Source organism: Schistosoma mansoni, chromosome 4, assembly GCF_000237925.1.
Source record: "Schistosoma mansoni strain Puerto Rico chromosome 4, complete genome".
NCBI classification, from domain to species: Eukaryota; Metazoa; Platyhelminthes; class Trematoda; order Strigeidida; family Schistosomatidae; genus Schistosoma; species Schistosoma mansoni.
Window position 1 is genome coordinate 13,979,161 of NC_031498.1, and position 22,187 is coordinate 14,001,347.

Sequence of the window (22,187 nt, forward strand, 5' to 3'; positions counted from 1 at the left end):
CACATTGCTCTCCATGGATCATAAGGAGTACCGGGAGCTGGTGAAGCGTGGGAAACACTTCTGGGACTTATTCTTGTCAACAGGACAGGCATCATTTAAGTGCGAATACAAAAATATCCGGAATATATGTAAAAAGACCATAGCTTAATTCCGTGCCACATACGAACAGGAGTTGGCATATGATAACCATACTTGTCCGAAGCGACTGTTTTCGCACGTTAAACGGAGAACAAAACGTAGTGATGGTATTGCGGCGTTACTGTTACATGAAAATTGAGATTTACTAGCTGAATTAGATTTAGAAAAAATGAGACTTTTTCAAACTATTTTAGCGAAGTCTACTACACGTGTATTGTTACAAACAGTTGTCCCAATCACACCGAGATACCAGCCATAGGATCTGTGCATGTGACTAAAAAACTGTTCTCCCACTGATCACTAACCTCAAACCTTGTAAGATATCGGGCTTCGGTGGGTTACATCCACGTTTGCTGTCATTGCTTTCGGACATTATTTCAAGAGCGCTAGTAACACTCTGCAATATGTCCTTTCTCCACATTGTGGATGATTACATGCTATAATCAGTCCTATATTTAAGGATAGTCTGAGACGGATTGTATCTAAATACCGGCCTGTCAGCTTGACCAGCATAGTCGTTAAGTTACTTGAAAAGATAATTGGGGTCAAGTTACCAAGCCACATAGATTCGCATAATCTGTTAACTCCCGAGCGACATGGGTTTTGTAACAAGCTTACTTATTGCGAGAGAGGATTGGACAGCAGCCCCAGACAACGACCTGCCTGTGGATATGATATTCAAAGATTTTAGCTAAGAGTTTGACAAGGTTTTATGCAGAATCTCTCGAGCTTTGGAATAACAGGTGCCGTACAGGAACGGATAGAAAACTTCTTATTTGACCGCAGACAGAGAGTGAGGGTCAATGAAACGCTATCCGAGTGGGAGCCGGTCAAAAGTGATGTGACACAAGACATCACCTTAGGCCTTCTACTTTTCCTATTCTATGTTGATGAATTACAGCTATTGCTTAAGTCGTCGACAATATAGTTTGCGGATGATGTCAAAATCTGGAGAACAATTAGAAGTGAGGATGATCATTTTCATCTTCAAGCTGACTTAGACGAATTAGTTAGATGGGCTCGTGGTTGGGGCTTAGAAGCTAATTCCAGGAAGAGCGTGCACATGCACATCGGACACCGTATTAGTTACCATTATACCATTAATGGTACATCTCTTCCACGCGTTCAGGAACATAAAGACTTAGGAGTAATAATGTCATGACTTGAAAACAGCTACACACTGCAGTGCAGCTGCTGCCAAAGGTTATCGTGCGTTATGGTCGCTTCCCTCAGCATTCAAATGCTTTGACGAGATGTTTCGAAATTTATATTCCATCTATATAGGACCACTCTTGGAGTACTGTATCCAAGCAGCTAGCCCATGCCTGATAAACGGTACTAGCTCACTTGGGTGTGTCCAGAGTGTGGGGACGAAATTAGTGAAGGGTCTTTCTAAACTCCCTTATGATAAGCGTTTAAAACGCTTAAACCTTTCCCCCTTGTCGTATCGTTGGACGTGAGGTGGCCTTATACTGGGATTTCGTATCTTTGATTATGATTTGGGTGTCAATATGTCCTATCTTTTCGCTCCCTCCAACACTGATAATCTCCGAGGTCATAGCAAGAAGGTTCACAAACGGCGATTTAATATACTTAAAATGGGGTCCCATTTTTCTCATCGAATGGTCAATGACTGGAACTCCTTCCCTGAACAGATGGTATCAGCCACACCAGTGAACATTTTCAAGCAGAAGCTGGACCTTCACTGGAAGGCAATCTGTCAGAATTAACGCGGGTTCACTAACCTACTATCCCTATTACTGAAGATTGAAAACTGAAAACTGAAGGTTGTTGAAGACGAAGCGGTTCTGTTTAAAATCTAGGTCGAAATGGTAGTCCTCATCGTCTAATGCTCTGTCCTCAGAATGGAGGAGGAAAACAATGACCAGTCATATGATTCAGATGAGTCAGACGATTACAATTATATGGAGCCGGAATATGATGTAGAGGGAGAAAGGTATGGGTAGATTTCATTGTTCATGCTATTACATTCAGGTTTTGTTCCGACAGACTTCATCCTGAATCTTTTCTGTACAAATCCTTTGAAAGGAATGAGGTTGAAATTTTCCTGAACAGCACAGTTGATACTCTGTGTAACTTAATCAGTGTATGTTTCTTTTTGCTCGTCGCTCAAACTTGGAAAGGTTATAAATTTGATCCAGTAGTGTTGAGTGGTCATTTGATATCTTTAGCAACATAATTTACAGAATTTTGATGTAACAGATGGTACTGCTCCAGAGGAATGGTATGCTTGGGATATACAATAGCTCGTCATTATGAAATCTTTAATAGTCAGTAGAACTTCCTCTGGGTACCCTAGTTACGTGATCTATTTAAATTTCACAACTTTTATTAGTGTATAGCATACCACAGTAATCTAGCACACGACTTACTTTACCGAGTCTTTTCATAAGTCCATGTTGTTACTCTAATAACTTATTTTAATTTATAGTTTGCGTTTAAAATGACCCATTGTTGAGTAACATGGTTGCTTTCGGCTGTACCGTGTTTATTATATACTTACGTTGTGTTTTCTGATGAAATCGGCTTCAGTAGATCGAGTGAAATGAAAGTTCTATAGCGTAACACTACATCGTTAGGACAAACTAGAATTGTTTTTTTCAGCGACCAACAGTTGACATTTATTCTCGATGTAGGCATTGGATATAAACCTTCGTTCATGTTGTGGTGCCAAATGTTCTCTCCAATGATTCTGGTACCAAACCAGTAGTATTAGACAACATTAAGGACTCATTTACCATAGATTGGCTGGTTTTTATACTCAAATCGTGTTCTTTATCACCACTGGTGTCAATTAAAAACACCATTATTTCACAGTAACATGGACCTGTTTCGTAACAATATTTTAACACCACCAGTCTCATAGTGAGAATTATGAAATTATTCATGGATCGTATAACTAACTTTATGCACAAACGGCGTGAAGCGTTATGATTATCTCAATTAGTTTTAGAAGCTGCTTCGGCATAGAGGTCAGTAGTTTTGAATATGTAACAGACTACAAGTTGGATGACAGCATTGTAGCCTACTTCAGTGCTAATGTCGGCCGCTATTTCGTCCCCAAGATCGGATTGTCCAAACTCACTTGATTAAATAAAAATCTACAATCAAAAATTTCGGTCTAGGTGGCTTACTTTCTGCCACCTCGACCATCTTCACTAAGACTTGCTCCTGTTACCCCTCATGGAGGAGCATAGGCCGCTCACCAGGATTCTTCACCCAAGTCTTTCTTAGGCAATCCTTTCCGATTGTTTCCAGTTGCTTTTCATCGTGTTCATGTCCGCATCTAATTCTCGGTGCAGTGTGTTCTACGCCATTCTACTTTTCCGTTTCTCTTCAGGATTCCAAGTTAGTGCTTGCATCGTGATGCAGTTTGATGATTTCCTCAATATGTATTCTATCCACTTCCAATATCTCTCCATATTTCCTCAGCTGAAAGCTGGTTTGTTCTCTCCTACAGTAGACTGTTGCTGATGGTGTTCGGTCAACGGACATTGATTATCTTGCGTGGACAATTGTTTATAAATACTTGTACGTTTTTGATGATGGTTGTAGTAGTTCTGGAAGCTTCAGTCCCATATAGTAGGACTGTCTTGACGTTCGTATTGAAGATTCCAACTTTGATGTTGGCTTACGGACGATTGTTTTGAGTTCGGTATGTTCTTCAACTGGATGCCGACCTTGCTTTGCCAATCCATACCTTCACATCTGCATCGGATCCTCCTCGTTCATCGATGATACTGTCTAGGTACGTAAAAGTTCCTACCTCTTCCAGAATTTCCACATCATGTGTGATTGGGTTGGTGTTTCCTGTTTTGAAGTTGAGAATCTTTCCCTGTTGTGTATGTTAAGGCCTATTGAAGCATAGGCTTCTGCTACACTGGTTGTCTTGACCTGCATTTGTTGATATGTATGGAATAGAAGAGCCAGGTCATCTGTGAAGTCCAAATCGTCTAGCTGCGTAAAACCTGTCCATTTCATTCTTTGCTTCCTGTCAGATGTGTTGATCTTCATAATCCAGTCAACCACCAGAAGAAGGAGAAAGGGGGAAGATTAGGCAGTCTTGTCTGACTCCGGTCCTTACTTGGAATGCATCTGTCAGCTGTTCTCCATGCACCACTTTGCAGTGTAGTCCGTCGTATGAGTTCTGGATAATGTTGACAATCTTCTGAGAAACTACATAGTGTCGAAGAAGTTTCCATAATGTTCTCCGGTACACACTGTCAAACGCCTACTCATAGTCAATGAAGTTGATGTATGGTGACGAATTCCATTCAATCGATTGTGCAACAATGAACCGTAATGTCGCAATTCGGTCTGTGTACGACCAATCCTCAAGGAATCTGGTCTGTCAATCTCGAAGTTGGGCGTCTACTGAGTCTATCATCTGGCTCACAGACATTCTCTTGAAAACTTTTCCTGATACTGATAGTAGTGTGGTTCCTCTATAGTTCTCACATTTTCTCTGATCTCCTCTTGTGGTATCTTGATGAGGTGTCCTTCTCTCCAGCTTGTTGGCACTTGTTCTTCCAACTCTTCGTGAATAAAGTGTGAAGCATGTTTGCAGTTACTTCTATGTCTGACTTAAATGCTTCGGTTGATATACTGTCAGGTGCTGCTGCTTTACTACTCTTGCTTTGTCTGGTGGCCATCCTGATCTCTTCGGTCGTTAGTGGAGTGACATCTATAGGAATGTCTGTAGGTGCTGCTTCGATGTCCTGTTGATTCAGTGGAACTGGTCTATTCAAGAGTCCTTTGAAGTGTTCCACTCATCTGTTCCTCTATCCTTGACTGGTCTCTCTGGTTTACTATATTTCCCTGTCAGTTTCTTCGTCGTGTCATTTAGTTGTTTGATATTTCCTTCTCGTCGCTTTTCCACTGTGGTCGTTAGGTCTTCTACGTATTTCTGTTTGTCGTCTCTAATGCTCCCCTTCACTTACTTGTTTGCTTCTGTGCATTCATCTTGTGCCTTAAATTCCTCTATTCTTATTCGGCTGTTGTTAGTCGCTGTCTTCTTGTTTTCACTTTCCTGAATCTCGTCCACGGTTTCCATAGAGATCCATTCCGAATGACGATGATGCTTGTTGCGGCCCATTACCTCCTGACATGTTGAAGTTAGTGCTTCTTTGATCCCTTTCCAGTTTGTCTACCATCGTAGTTTCTTGTTCTTTCAGTAGATCCTGTAAGGTTTGAAACGGGTTGTTGAGAGTGATCTTGAATTGGTTGAGTTTGTCAGTATGTCCAGGTAAGGGTATATTGAACCTTTGTAATGCTGTTTGTCTAGTTGTCCAATGCTTCTTTAGCTTCAGTTTCATCTTGTCAACAACCAGCTAGTAGTGATTTGAGGCTATGTCAGCTCCAATCCTGGTTCTCACATCTTCCATTGCTCTTCGGAATGGTTTACTGATATAAATATGATTTATCTGGTTCTCGGTGGTGTGGTCCGTGTATGTGATTATGTGAAGATACTGTGGCACCTATAACCAGTTTGTTAAATGCACATAGATTTAGAAATCTCTTCCCATTTTTATTCCTTTTCTTCTAGCCAGTCCATGTCATCCAATCTTCAATAAGAGTCCAAATAAAAATGTGTGAAGATGGATATTAAGTAGTATCTTGTACCTCATGAAGATGGGGCCTTGAGATATCATTAGAGTTTAATGTCTGAACAGAGGTGACTTTTAAGAAAAATAATAGTTCTGACGTGGTCATTTACTAATCTAATATTTAACTTAATTAAATGTGTAAACGCATATATTGCATAGTTTCAGAATTTTCGAGTTCATGTCTTTCTGATGTGGTTTGCTCTGACGAAAATAACTCAGGAAAGACGTATAACTTCAAAGTGAGACTTTTAGTACGGTTCTGAAAAAGGTACCGAGTAGTACAGTACCTTGAAAAGGTTTTCTATGTGGAGTTTAAAATCGGTGTTTCATTTTAGCCCAACACCATTCAGGTTACATAATTCACAGATTGATTTTACTCACTATCGCCTTCCTTTAGTGTTTAAGTGTAAAACAATTTCACGAAGTTGTAGAAACAAGCGGCTCATTCTTGACATCTAGCCATTCAAAAAGCATGATTGTTTTTGTTTTGTAATACACAGTAATCAGAGTTTCTTTTGTGAAAATTGGTTTTCTTACATAGAAAGTTGTATACCAGTCACAGACGTCTTTGTTACTGTCTCGGAATCCTGACTTGAAAGCGTAGTTGTGCAATTCCTTCTGATGAGTTGTACCATATGCCTGCAAGTTTACTTATCTGAGTGTAAAATGCTCAATTTTTGTATGAGTTGAATCACTGTTGTCCGTTCGATGTTCTTCACTAAAGAATAACCTTTGTGTTATCATATGTCAACATACCTTTTCCTGGGTTGAATCAGTGGCTTAAAATGTATGCTTTGAAATAGAAATCAGTGGCAATCATTTTACAGTTTTATTTCGTTCATTGAGTAAGTAGTAAATGTACTTACCAGAAATATATATTGTGCCAGTACTCGTATTCAAAACCTGTTTTTTGTACTCATTCTTATTATCATTATTATTCTTGTGCACAACAATATTACTTATTTTCATGTAGCACACTCTTCATTATCTCATCATACCACTCTTTTTGTGTTATAAAAAAATAAAACCGAATATAAATCTTGTTGAACGATTTCAGGTACCACCAGCCATAGCTCGCTTGTTGTTACATAATAATAAATGGGATGTAGAGGCAATCAAGAAAAGGTTTTTGACCAATCCTTTGGCCACGTTAATTAATCACAATATACTCCCAGGTCTTAATATACAATCCAGCTCCAGTGATAGTCAAGCAGTAATGGCAACTATTCACGCGATTCTAAATTTTAATGTTCAGGCCGTCCCATACATATTCCCTCCAAAAATCACTCCAGGTTAACAGTCATTATTTATATTTTCGTACTTAATTTATAACTGATTCTTTTTGTTGTTTAATAATTTTTTCGCTTGCTAAATATAATTGTTAAAATGAGAGCTATGCTTGACCTCACTTAAGTATTTCTATGCTTCCCCCTTAAAGATATGTTTCAGAAGTTTTTAACTGAGGTTTGGCTCTCTGCTCTTCTGCCTCAATGTTATTGTTCAAACTAAAAAGTGTTTTTGATGAACTGAAACTTTATATGATTACGTTATTTCACCACTGTTATAATTTCTCTTATTACGACTCAACTATTCCTATTACTTAGTATTCTTGGACACCGATTCACTCGACAGGTCCCCAAATCAAAACACGGTTGAGCAGGAGGAAATTATATTCCGAATAACAAGGGTAGATGGAAGAAGTGCAGTAAGAAATACGTTAGTATATTTATAGTTTTTACATGAGAAGATCCCAGAGTGTTCTCCAAGTATCGACTAGCGCTGACTGGATAAGCCAATCAGCGTGCGTCAACTCAATCGTGCATGGAACATACTTTAATCCAATCTATGTCCCGCTAACACCTCCCCTTTGAGCAGATTCGTAGGATCTGGTACTAGGGTCTAACAGTTACCATTCGTTATTCTCATCTGGATATACCAAACAACCACTTTGTTGACATAATTGTGATAAATTGTTCTTCTATCACTATTGTTCACTCTGAGAGTTGGTACAAGTAGATTGTTATACTTTTATCAAATCAAATCTAGTTGAAATAATGAATGAAACGTATTTTTTAGAATTAGACTCAAATTTATTAAAACTTGACAGTTACCACTAACAAAGTACTGCCATCAAACTGCTTAAAAAGACGGATATGGAAGGTATGACCGTGCATAAAACATTCGTACTGTACAAAATTCCGGAGTTCGTGGAAAGGTTTGTAAAGTTCGGATTGTCCGGAAGAATATAGATTAAATTCCGCTTCCAGACGAGGGCTAGGCGTGATTGTAACCTACTTTTATAGGGCAGTTAATATTAACTCACTATGTTTTCCAGGTTTCTCAGAATGAAAACCCACCTTCTAATGTACCTAACAGTCTAAACTGACCAAGGTAGTTACTTTATCTGAAAATGTGACTATTAAGTGTTAGAGTCCAGTATGTAGGAATCGCTCAATAATTTTTTAATCGTTGAGCATTAGGTTTGAACCTTGTTAGAGTTACTTGGATTCAAGATTCATAATAAAATCTCTCATGGGAAGTGTTGCTCAAAACTTAATATATGGGTCTGTAATGATACAATTATGATTATTGTCATAAGTAATATGTATGCTTCTCCTCTATCAGCTGAATCGGCTTTTTGGACAAGAGGTAAACTCGCTTTCCTTAACTATGAAGGTAAAAAGTCTAGGTTTCAATCGTAGCATGAGTTTTCTTGAGGTCACACATACGTTTTACTTACGATTTATGGTAAGCACTAAGCCCACATTTATAGCTTTGAGCTGATATACCAGAATCCAAACTACAGTCTTCCAGGTTGATTACTACATTTTAAATCTTGATTATTATGGTGTATTAGTGTGCTCAAGGTTTCTAATTGTTGCCTGATATTCAACTGGTGTTGGAAATATGTTTGGCTAAGTTTTGGGGAGAGTCCGCTCTCCCTCTCCAAATGCTCTCACATGGCCAGCGAATATATAGCCTCTGCCAGCGAAGTCCTGCTCACTGCCTTCTCGTGGCGGGGGTGTTGTTTACGAAATTGAGAGGACGAAAAGCGAATGTCCGGCGCTTTAACCGGGTTGGTGGACAAGGCGAGTTCACCTAGGAGAGTTGGAAAACCCTGATTCCAAACCAATGGTGCACATGGGCTCCAGTATCCTGAGGGAACAAATGGCGTACGAATCAATCATTGATCACCGGCTACCATGGGACTGCATCTCCTCACGATGCTCCACTGCCTTGTGGACTAGACCTTCAGGTCAAAGGCTCCGGTTGTGGCCCCCTAAGAAAACCACCTGCTTCAGTCTGGGCACCTGGGCAGTATCACAGCCCTCACACAAATCAAATGAGATTTGTGAGGCGCATATGTATCTGGTGCTTCCTTGTACCAATATTTATGTGTTTAAATAAATAAATAAATAAGTTTTGGTTCATCATAGTACTTAATTGGTTTTCTATTACCGTCATTGATTATTTATAGAGAGTTATCTTCTTTATACGTCATAAACCTTTAGATTCCTGTTGTGAAATATGTTACACAGTCCCATCAAATAAGACGGAAAATCCAGTTAATATATTCAATGAATCAGATTTACAACAGCTTCATAGTTCAACTTCTTCTAAACAAGGGAATTCAAAAAATTGTACTTCGTCTTTTCCCTCCGGCATAACTCCTTTTTCCTCTCCTCCTTCTACTACTACTACTACTACCAATAATAATAATAATAATAATAATAATAATAATAATAACAATACTATCTACAACACTGTCTTAGATGTTTGGTCAGACAACTCTCATGATAAAAAGTGTAACTTCCTGACCAGTAATAAAATGGATGGTCTTTACGGTCTCTCTTGTGGACATAGATTTTGTCCAGATTGCTGGCGTTCATATTTAACAATTAAAATAGAAGAAGGTTCTAGTATTGAAATCAAATGTATGTCGGTTGGATGTAATGTTTTAGTGATAGAAGATTTCCTTTTAACACTGTTGAAAAATCCACCTGTAAAAGACAAATATTTGAATCTGCTATTTCAACGTATGGTTGAGGTAAGACATTTTGTTCCATTACTCTTAATTGCCAACATGATTTTCAAATATTTTTACAGTCTTGATTTTAATGTTATGTAAGTTGTTCGACTCAATTGAAGGATTCTTCCCAATGATTTTTATTTTCCTAAATCTACCATCTGGGTGCTTTTATACATTCAAAAAAACTTTCCTATCCTGTGTTTACTTAAATACAAGAAATGTGATACAATAAAGACAATCGGGCACACCTTACTTAAAACGAAATGATAATTTTGTGGAGAAGTAGAACAAATTATATTATGTAATGATAAAATTGGTAGATTTCATTTCTTCCAAGTCTTCATATAGCTGTATATATAAAGACACGAAACTTTTATTGTATTACCACTGAATTTAATTTCCAGTCACATCTGACACTATTCCAAGTTAGTAAGCTGTGCTTACTGCGTTTTTGTACTTAGAAAGACCTAATGATTCAATGTATGCCACATTGAAACAAGGTTAATCCTTCAGGACCTTCTGCTGTCCTTAGTGTTAGATTAGCTATAGCCTTTTCAGCTTCATTAAGAAAAGAAGAGTCTATTTCAGTCTCCCATCCCGATTGTTTTAGAATAGTGGGTAACCTGCTTTTATTACTCCAGGACGGCCTGTTCTACTTTTAGACCTACTGCTATGCTTACACCTGTGATGCAACAAGAGGTATAAGTCAAATTCTCAGAAACATTGTATAAATTTGACTGGTTCTCTGTATTAACTAGACGTGTTCTAGTGAATAACCGTACTTGGATCATGTGTGCATCTTTTGGAGACAACATACACAGATAGGACGGGATTATGGAGCACTAGCCAAGGAAAGCTGTTGGTCTATCTGACACAAGGTTCTAACATTAGATACTCCAACATATAATTTAGAGCGCAGTTTCAGGAAACCAGGAATAACATCTCTTAAACTCGTCTCCTTAACACTGGTGGTGCATGGCGATAAAGTCATAGAAAAAGGGTTAATAATATGAATAAGAGAAATATTGCGAAATGACGAAGTGATTTGTTCGTGAACAACGTGATCTCGAGTGAGGCTAAAAGTATTAGGGCGGTTGTCACTTCCATGTTGCCCTCACCATGTTAGAATGGTCTTATTCCAGGACCTGTAAATGAAACTGAATTAGTAGTGGTTTTAGTGATTTAGGAGCGTAACATCAAAGCCCAAGGGACAACTGCTTAAGGCCGGTCAAAGACGGTCTTTTTGTAGATTTTTGTTGTATTAGCTCCGTAATCGGAAAAGGCTTAACTATCGGACATAAAAATCCGTCGGGTTTAATAGAGTGTGACGTATTTAGGGTCAGTCTTTTCCAACCCTTCCATTGCAAAATACTGATTACCTGTAAGGACTTCCTTACTGCCTTCATACTTCTGTACAGTTGGCAGTACAACTTTGCCCTCGGAAATTGAGTTACTGATTCCCCCACTGAGTTACTTGGTATGGTAAGACTTAAAGAAATAGATTTTTCAGTCAATGTAGCTTGACTGGGTTGGTGCGGTAGGTAAGCCTGACCACCACGCCATGGTAACAGCTACAATCCGGATTTTCTGGTTACCATAACTAGGAACTACATAGCACATTTAGCTTCTCATTGTAGTTATAAATTCAAGTCATCGAGCTTGTAGTACTACAAACCAATGCTTATTCATTTTATTTGTATTTGTAATTCTCAGGTTAAATGATTTAACGTTTCGTATTTTTTCCAATGGTTTTAGAGTCATCCATCATTACGTTTTTGTGTCGGTCTGAGTTGTCCTGTTTTGATTTGTGCGCTTGAAGAACCAAAGGCACGGCGCGTTCAGTGCGAGCGGTGCCATGCAGAGTTCTGTTTTATGTGCTCGGAAGCATATCATGCTCCAACTAGTTGTGCAACTTTAAAGCATTGGCTTGTTAAGTGTCGAGATGATTCAGGAACAGCAAATTACATGACAGCTCATACCAAAGATTGTCCATCATGTCATGTGTGTATCGAGAAAAATGAAGGTTGCAATCATATGGTATGTGAATTTGTATTACTCGTTTGTTATTTCATGACATAATTAAAGTTTAAACCACTTCGTTTATCTAAAACCACAGTAAAGGGTACTGAAACGTTTGATTTCTTATAAAATGTGATCATACATCAGTTGATAATTTTATTTATGAGAAAGCAATTTGATAATCAAAATGTAGAATGCATTTTGTAGTTAGTCATATGGTTGATGAAAATCAGAAGTGAATATAAGTAAAAGATTATACATCAATTTTGTTACTCTAACTAGAGTCACAGATCTGACTGTTTAAACTAAATATTTTGAAACGTATATTTGGCATGCCCTAACTCACGACATAGGCTCATCAATTGGTTATTTGTGAACAGCCATTTGAAAAAGTAAAGTATTTTCTATTTGAACATAGGAAGGAAGATTAAATGTCGCATAATTTAAATACTATTGTAATATATATAGTCTAAGTTCGGGCACTTTCACACTAATTCATTATTATTAATAAATTTAACAATATAATAAGTTCGGAGCTTGTAATAATATGTTGTTAATGTACATACTTTAGGAATTATTATCACACTTTTATTCAATTTACTTTTGTCTGAACAGTAGAATGCATTATTCCAATCTGACCAAATATTTTATGACCATGTATCCAAATACATTTCTTTATAACTGTCATTAAAGGCCTATTGTAATTATTTTCGTTGGCGTAATTATTCTACCTTATCTGCTCATATATGGTTGCGTGAAATCGATGTATCCTCTATGTACTTAGTATTTTGACTTTTAGAGTTCATATTGTTATAAACCGGATTCGTTCGTTGAATGTATATGGAATTAATTGTAGGATATATATTTTAACTAGAGTCGAACATGAGTTACAGTGGTACTACGAAGCGGATTCGGGGATGTATTCTGTTAAGGTGTGGTTCGTTGGTTCATCTGCTTCAACTATACCTATAAGTTATAGACTTTTTTGAGCCTGTCAGAATGTAAATGATGAAATAACGCTGTTGGTCCTCAGATAATGGTTGTGGCTTATACTTCATTACTAGGAAAAAACCTCCGAATTGTTGAGTTATTCCTTACTTTTATTTAGAAGTCTGATGTTAGTCACTTAGTTGTAACTGCAAAGTCATATATATATATATATATAGGGGATGTTAGATCGCCAGAACTTACATAGTAAATGCCTTATTTTTGTGATTTTATTTTGAAAAGTTGAATTTCTTGTTTTCGCGCCAAAAGCGCTCATTTTCACCTTCACATCGTATTTCCCGCTTGGGAGAATCTTAAACGCTATTGGTTCGTCATATCTTTTAGTATGCTGTTTTTTAACGCTTTCCAAGGACAGTTTTACGCTGTATATATACGTTTGGTTTGTGCCTGTCGTGATTGCTTGTGCTTCTGGCTGCTTGCGGAATCTATTTTCCCCACTTCGAACTTGGACTTCTCACTCTAGTTAGCGGGGCTGGGACGTTAGCCTATTGATCTTCGGTCACAGTCTTTGTTCGTTCTCAGATTAGGGAACTCGTAATCGCTTCAAACATAACAATATATTAGATCTCTTGTCATTTACATTACGGATTAGCTACTATTCTTATCGTATAGCGATCACACGTCCATGCGTCATCAGTAAAATTGCTTAGTCAGTACCTAAGTGTAGTGTTTAATATTTTTTTGAAATAAGTTTTATTTTCAAAAAACTCACATTATCAGCATAATTAACTAAAATATTTCAGTTTTTGCCTTTTAGCCAATGTACATTCTCAAAGTTGTGCTTTGGTCTGTTTATAGGTTTTCCAGTGATATACTTATTGTACTCTTTTCACGTCGAATTCAAATAAGTTGAACATAACTTTTTCCTTCAATATTTCTACGAATGTAGTTGGTTAATTTGTCCTTTTATTTACCCTTTTGAATTGATTGTCTTTTGTACATTTATGCTTGAGCTATATTTTCGTATGTTGCACTTTCTGTATATATACATCGTACTGAATTATTGATGCTTTCAGAAATTAAAATTCATATGTAACGTTATTTGTGTTCTTATTAGTCTACTGTAATATGAGTCGTTGTGTAGACTTGATTAATTAGCATACCACACTTCTATAGCATTTCAGGACTTTGTTTTATGTCAGTGAACTGTAAAAGAACAAAAAGAAACTATAAAATTTCAGGTCATTTTAAAGACTATCAACGAACTTGAACACATCTTCAAATGATCTTAAAAAATTGTTTCCACCCAAATAATTAGAAAGCAAAAAAACTGAATATATGATTATTTAGACTTTATACAAAGTAAAATTTATCAAGTATATTTTACTTTTGCGTAATTAATGAACTTTTCTAGGCTGCCTGTAGGTTTTTAACCACTAGAGTTGATTATTGAAGATTTGGGTTTAAGGTTTAAGATTAAAATATATGTGAAATCAATATACTGTATAACCAAAAAACCTTATCTTAAACACAACCTTAGGTATTTATTAATGTTTTCTTGGGTAAAATTAATCATCACACAATCAATAGTTAGGATCGCGGTTTGATATGTCCCCATTCATGTTGATATGAGTTGCTCGCTTCTGAATAGCTCATCGGTACAGTTCGATTTAAGCAAATTTCACGATTTACTCACCTTGTGTCGTCATAAACTTATGGTGTTAGACAATTTGATTTAAATTAGTATGGATGAAATAACATTAATTGCTGGTAAAAACAACTTAAGTGTTTTCTTAAGGAAATTATTAATCCCAGAATTTTATTAACTTCTTGCGTTAATTACTGGCCCGCAGAATTGTCCACATTTATTAACTACAAGAGTATTTTCTTCAGAAACAATGTTATCGTGTTTAACCTTTTTCTATCATTTAGAAATGCTCAATTTGTCACTACGAATTCTGCTGGGTGTGTTTAGGGGGTAAGTAATTGTAATACTGTTGATATCGGTATTAGTCGTAGGTTTTTTTTATCGTTGTTATGTTTTTTAGTTTCGTATCATTTTAACATGTAAAAATGTATCTCCATTCATGTGATTTATTACCGTTATGTGTAATACAATTTGCTTGTACGCTTTCTAGAGACTAGAAATATTTTGTCAGTATTATTTTTAAACAGGCTATTAAGATAACCATACTTACTTAACTTATGCTCAATCACGTCCAGTTGATACACTTCATCATTATTCAACTAATTCCTTGTATAATTTCAAGTAGATTTTTCAAAATGGCGAAAATCTCTTTTGTTTTACTTTTTTCTATGTTAATTTATGAATTCTTTTGCCTATTTTTGTTAGTTTCAATTTATTGTTGATTAGAATAGTAAAGAGAAATAATGCTTCAGAACCCACATTGTTTACTGACGAATATTGAAACTTCCTTTTGTAAGTTAATGTAATGAAATCAGGAGAAAAGTCTTTAAAATATGGGAGTTAAGAAAATAAAGTCTTTTAGCTAGTGAATATGACGAAAATTGATATGACAACTATGGAATAGGAAATATGCCAAATAACTGGACATTATAGTGAAAAACTTCTAGGGACATCGGGTTAATATATACATTGGATATATATGATTTCCATCTGAATCAATGAATCATAATTAATCTTAAAAAATGAGGCTGTAGCTTAGTGGTTATAGCACTCACCTTCTCTCGTAACACTTCGGTCTATGGATTCAGGTAGAATGTCATTATCTCTCAAACAAACAGAGTAACTCAAAGCCGAATACATCAACTTGTGCTTAATAAAATGGGTTATATTAACAATACGAAACAAGATATTGCTTTGCTGTTACTGATGCATTAGAATATTATTTTACATCAATGTGACTGACTGTAAGCCATTTGTAACGAGTTCATATTTTTCCATCAGTATAAAGAATGTAGATTACGCAAATAATCTTTAACTATGAGTAATATGTATCTATTTTGTACTTTGTTGTACAAATACAAACTGCATTCAATAGTATTTGTTAAGTATGAGAAATTGATATTACCTCAATGTGCTCTCGTACACTGGTACTGTAAATAATGAGTATTAAAACTGAACTACGAACTTTTCAGGGAACTAGATTTATTTACCACATTGAAATGAAATCTTACATTGAATAATTGGAAATAAGGATGCATTGTATTGTCGTTTCGTTATCGTTTGATAAAGTAAACTTTAATGGGACCGAATTCATAGTCTATATGTTTTTGAGTGGTTATGTTATTTTGTTACTTGTGTTTTGGAGATTTTAAAAGTGGTAGTTAGTTATCTGTTTATTTACGACGTATTTCTAGCTGCTTCATAGTTATTTTCGTCAATGAAAACTTCAAGTCTTAAGTATGGTATTGATGATAATTTTAATTACTAAACAAATATAAACCAGTGTGAGAAGGTTAACAAACAATGAAAAAGTTGTACGGATGAAAAACCAGGGAATAGAGAGAATTTTTTAGTACATAAATTGACTTTGATTCAGGTATCGCCAGTCAACGTAGTAATTTTGAAAGACAGGGGACCGAATTCACTGAATATGTTTTGGATCCCTTTTAATAATCGACTTGTTTCTAATGTTATTTTTACTACCAAGATTCAGTCTATCGGTCTTAGGAAAGCATTTTGTTAAACAAAATATATCGTTTCTAGCTGTGGGACGTTTGGTACTCCACCAAGGCGCAACAATTTAAATAAATTCAAATGCTCCATCCATTTGAGAAATTCCGTTTTCATTAGGCAGTGTAAATAATTTGCTGTTGTAATAAAATAAGCGGACATTTAAAGTGTGAGCTACAAAAGATTTGTAAACTGTGTAGTTCTAGGGGAATGTTTGATTGGCACTTTCAAGCAACAAGAGGAGGGAGTGTCCGTTATCATATTATTAGAAGTCCTGTTAGTGTTTACAACTACCATATGATATGGTGGCGAAAATGTTTCGCTGAGGTATCGCTTCAGTTAATCTCTGCCGTTAATTGTACATTTGTCACTTCATTCATAAATCATCTCAACAGAAACTCAAAAAGAAATACCACGTAGAAACCTTCATTATACACTTTCTGTTAAACACTACTTTTATGGTAAGGGATTTACTATTAAGGAGGAGTATTTTACAAAACACTTTCATATATAAGTAAAAAATATACACCTCAAGCCTCTTCAACATGGTATTAATATAAGTTTTTTTCCATTTTCATGTCTAAAAAGTTTGGAAATCACACGATGCAGAATACTATTTTTGCAGCAAATATCAAGAGAATCCAGATTCTGCAAAAGAATCCGTACGAACACGTGCACGTGAATCCCTGGAACGCTACATGTTTTATTATGAACGAGTAAGTTTATTTGTGCATTTTTTAAAAATATTAGGTCCTTTATGTTACCTTTTTATGTGTACATTTTAGATGCACCAACTGTGTTAGTATCTAATCTTGTACAATATGTTTGTTTGTCCCTGTAAACAAAACTCTTTGAAATAACACTATCAACTCAGGTGTACTTACTTCTTGAATATTTCTCAATATCTCTATTTATATATCCATTGTACTTTTGGTGGTCCTGGAATATCTGACTCTAATTGAATTGTTTCTGATTGCTATCAAAATATACATGTCGCCAATCTTCGTATATAATCATCAACTTAAATCGCGTTGGTGAATGAAGGGATTAAGTAAGTCAAATGATAGAATGAGGTTTGAATACGTATATTTCGTACAATTGTTGATCGGAAAGTGAAGCAAAACGAAATGATGCGCAGTGAAGGTTAATGACCCAACTTCATTTATTCAAGCGTTAATCGATCAGTCAGTCAGTCAGTCAGCTACAACGTAGGACCAGGCACATATATGCATCGGTCCAAGTTGCCATACCTCGTTAGCACAACAAGATCAACACCGGATTAATAGTAGTTAATTTAGTGTTGGTAGTAGTATATAAATTATAGGTTGTATATAAGGATATAGTATAGGAAGGAAGAGAGATATGAAGCAATTTTAATCTCAAGGTTTAAGGGAAGATAAAGAGTGTATACACCTACGCCATTGTGATCGATTCTGAGCCATGTCACACAGAGTCTCCAACCATTGTTTACGATAGTCACGCGGACCCCAACCAGGTAGTCTGCATCTGCCAACATGGCTCAGACTAGAAGTTAGTGACTTCAAGCACTGATGCCATGTTTTGGTTTGGCCGCCCCTAACTCTCTTCCAACCGTCCCCAATACTAGTCATCATAGCGCGTCGTGGTAATCGGTGTTCAGGCATACGTAACACATGGCCCAACCATCTCAGTCGATGAAGATTCATCACCTCATCAACTGATTTACCATCGTTCCCTAATACCCTGCGTTAATCGATATTTATAGTTGAACAAAAATAAGGTACAGACATGTGATCAGTAAGATAAGAAATGCGCACACATACGCTTACATAAAAACAGTCATGTTTGAAAAGCGTATAAGTGACAGGGTAAAAGTGTGGCTTGAGGAGAATGAATAGATTGTTCTGTCCAGAGGCTAGAATAATCCATGTAAGCTTGACACAGTACCAGCCACTATATACTAACATTATTTACACAAAAAAGTGGTATAAGTAGTAGTAATAAGAATAAAAACTGTGAAAATGTAAGTTTTTCAAATTCTAACAGATCAAAGCTTTAAGATGTTCTAAAAAATTTACTCATTTTATATCTGCTGTTGTGTATACACAGTTTGAAATATTTCTGAATTCTTGGTACATCTCAGGTAACTCAGTTTGAGAAATTACGGTAGTCATTCTTTTGATAATAATCAATTTCACGTTAACTGGTCCTCGTTGTTGACTTTGTTTAATCCATGAAGTTCCTGTCATGGCCATTAAAACCAAAGGAGGAGAGGTTAACTAATTAGTTGGCTCTCTGCAACTTGTTTAACACTTTGATGAAGTGTTATTATAAAATATTTTAGAAAATAGTTTCTAGACTGACTGTCACATGTTTAATAGATTAGTCCAACTAGTTCACCTTAGTTATTCTTTTGTAAGGTATGCTCTTGATTTTACATGGCTAGAGACTTCGGTTGTCATGGTTCAGAATCGTTCCCAATGACCCAGGTGCATTCAATCTTTGTCTTCCCTTAGATCATTATAGGCTTCTCACGTACTTTTTAAATCTCATTAATTCATGTTTTTCTGAATTGTATCTTTAATGCCTATTCCTTTCAATCACTACTCATACTGTTACTGCCTCTACCATTCTGGGATTCTGCATGGAAATTTCTTGTCTCTGTGCTAACCTGGTGTGGGAACTTTAACCGACGTACACGTGTGGCAGGTTCTACGTTGTTTTTGACTAACTTTCTTGGTTTTAGCTGATATTTGATAATTATGAGTAATGACAAAAAGAATAAAATCAAAGTCTAAAGTCAGCTGGAAAATCACTGTGAACTAGAAGACATCAGGCAGATGGGCTCCTTTACAAAGTTATCTCACGAACCCACTCTAATTTGTAAAATGGATAGTTGTTAAGAGTTGGTTGAGCCTAATCGAAACGTATATTCGTACGAAGTAGTAAAATGCTGTTTCTCATATCAGGTTCAATTACATATCATTGTTCCTGTCATATATTATTTCGTCATTTTAATCTTAGTTATCATGAAGCAAGAAACTAGTAGCTCTTAGATTTTGTTCAAATTAGCATTCTGTAGCATACATATCTAGAATTTTAAAGAACTGATCTTTCTCGTAAGATTTTTTCCATTAAATAACTTTCTATCTGCCGCTCATAAGTTATAATGTAGTCGTTTTCAAAATAGTCGTAAATTGTTGATCATACTCAACTGTTTTTTTTTCTGAAATCAGATTAACTATATTAGTAAATTAGTTATCTAATAAAAATTATTTCAGCTAAACTGATTACTAACCAGTAGTAAATAGTTTAAGATTGACCTTTCCAATGCGTTAATTTAGAGGTTAACATCTAAACAAGATCTCTTATCCGACTAAACTTTACTTATTGTCGTGATCCTTTCTGGAAATGTAATAACATTCGTTTTAAGTCAAACGTATTCATAAATCTCCATTTTGATTCACTGGACTCCAATGTCTTCATTAAGTTGTTGTTTTTGATAATTCCGATTTTATGTCTCAACTGTTTATTTTATATGATAGTGGGAAAATCATGAACGTAGTCTACGATTAGAACATGATCAACGAGCACGTATTCAAACGCGTATTAATGAAAAAGTCCTGAAAAAAGAAGGTACATGGATTGACTGGCAATATTTGCTACTCGCTGCAGATACATTAAGAAATTGTCGATATACTTTAAAGTATACTTATCCTCATGCATTTTATGGTGAAAAATTGGAACGTAAAGAGTTATTTGAATATCAGCAAGCTTTACTAGAAGCGGAAGTAGAAGATTTATCATGGAAAATAGAACATGCTGAAATAACAGATCGAGCAGATTTACAAAATAAAATGGATATTTGTGAAAAGCATCGTTTAACTTTGTTACAAGAATTTCTAACTAATTAAATCATATTCTCATTTCTTTTGTTTTTTTTCTAATTCAGAAGAATTATTTATTCATTACCTTTATGTTAGTGATCTATAAGATTTCATTTACCTTCATCTCTTTTTTTTCTGTTACTTATCTATCTACTTACTTAGATAAGACAATGACACACACTAGCGGTGTTAACGATTACATAGCATCTTTTCTTTGTTTAAAATTTTAGTCTTATCCTTTTAATTACACACAGTCACTCTTCTGTTAATGTTTCTGGTACAATATTCATTAGTCTTCATGATGGTATCCTTTCTCTACTTATTTTCACTGTTGAGTGCAAATAGACTCATTGAAACACATTAAATCTTGGCTTCTGATTTCATAGCGTGTGCTATTTGCCAATTTTGCCTATGTCTTTATTTTTTATTATAAATGTTTATCTATTCTTTACCAGTTTTACTATCTGTGTGATTTTAATCATTAACTTTGATTATTCCTCTAAGATCTACTTATTGTAAATCTTTCTCTTTGATATTTATTTATCATATTCTTTCGTATAAATATTTGGTTAATCGTTATAGTGTTTTTTTCCCTTGAAATATGTCACCATATATTTGTTTAAGGGATAAATTGTTTTGATTAATGCTGGAAAATTATCGGGTTTAGGTAATGATATCTATCTATTTCTGTTATAAACTGTGATTTACAGAGTTATTGGGAAGTGAATAGAGTTCCTAGTCATCACGTAAATTTCCGATAAAGATTTTTTTATCTCATATTAAAACGTTTTACACAGTAGCAACATGTACAATCACCTCGATTTTTAGTATCTTCACTTTATTTCGTAAGATTAACGTTTTTCGATCTTAAAATGTCCAACGTGGTTTGCGAGTTTGATGAACATGTTACCACTTCTCGGAACTAGTTTTACACATAGAATAAGCCACTTAATTTAATGAAAGCTCGGAATCCTCTTTAAGTTTATTGGACTGGTTGTACGGCACAGACGATAGTTCTTTTCCAAGAAACAGGACAATAACCGTTCTAAACCTTGTTGGTCTGCCCAAGATTACGTTGTTCATACGATATGTTAACACTCATGTCGAAGTACTAACTAATCATATTTTCCTGGGCAACGTTTTAATTCAGATATTTACACTACTCATGAGTAGCCCAATATTTTCCCTTTGTTTTTGAGTGAGAATTCTGAAAATAAATTTTCAAGTGAGCAACTATTTAATATTTAACCACAAATGTGTGAGATAAGATGGGATTTTTACTTTATTTGCACCAGCATGGTAATGTCTACGAATACTTAAAAAATTACTCTTAGTTATAAGATAGTATTGAGAATAATGAATCCCTGCAATCCAAAATGTTTTTTTCGTCTGAACAATGAATACACTCGTTATGTAATGTTAAAGAGTTTTTTCCAACTAATTTCAACATAATTTACATATACATAAAACCTACCAGTGGATCGTTTTACATGTTGTTGTCTTACTAGTTATTTGGAAGTGTGACAACTAACAATGTACTTATTTTTGGTCACTCATTCTCCAACCAATTAACAACTAGTCGTCAGGCTTAATTCATGCTTCTAGTATCAGACATTCATGTGATGTCTAGAAAATACAGTTGATAATTTTGAAATGAAAGTCCTATCTTGAATAGTATCTCTTAATGACGTTCAATAAGGTGATTTTATGGTGTTCATGATTTATGATTGAGAAACAGATTACAACAGTTTAACCTAGATGGTCAGGTTTTTATACAGTTTTACAATAGGATTGAATGACTATACTATATGTGATAGACCATTTTTACCCAGTCAAGAACTATGATAAAATCATAAGAAATAAAGTTTTTCCATTGCACTACAAACTTATTCAATCAACAT

The 22,187-nt window shown here is 35.4% G+C and overlaps 1 protein-coding gene across 1 annotated transcript; it reads left to right on the forward strand.

The window, feature by feature from the left end:
• Positions 1 to 1,931: 1,931 nt before the first annotated feature.
• Smp_150890 (putative ariadne-2 protein homolog (ari-2)) lies at positions 1,932 to 20,313 on the forward strand (the record flags this gene model as incomplete). Its single annotated transcript, XM_018796904.1, has 8 exons — positions 1,932 to 2,095; positions 2,134 to 2,245; positions 6,823 to 7,057; positions 9,278 to 9,813; positions 11,551 to 11,832; positions 14,695 to 14,740; positions 17,009 to 17,136; positions 19,945 to 20,313. Exons 1-8 carry the CDS (start codon positions 2,004 to 2,006, stop codon positions 20,311 to 20,313), a joined length of 1,800 nt encoding a protein of 599 aa, XP_018651999.1. The 5' UTR covers positions 1,932 to 2,003.
• Between the last annotated feature and the right edge of the window lie 1,874 nt (positions 20,314 to 22,187).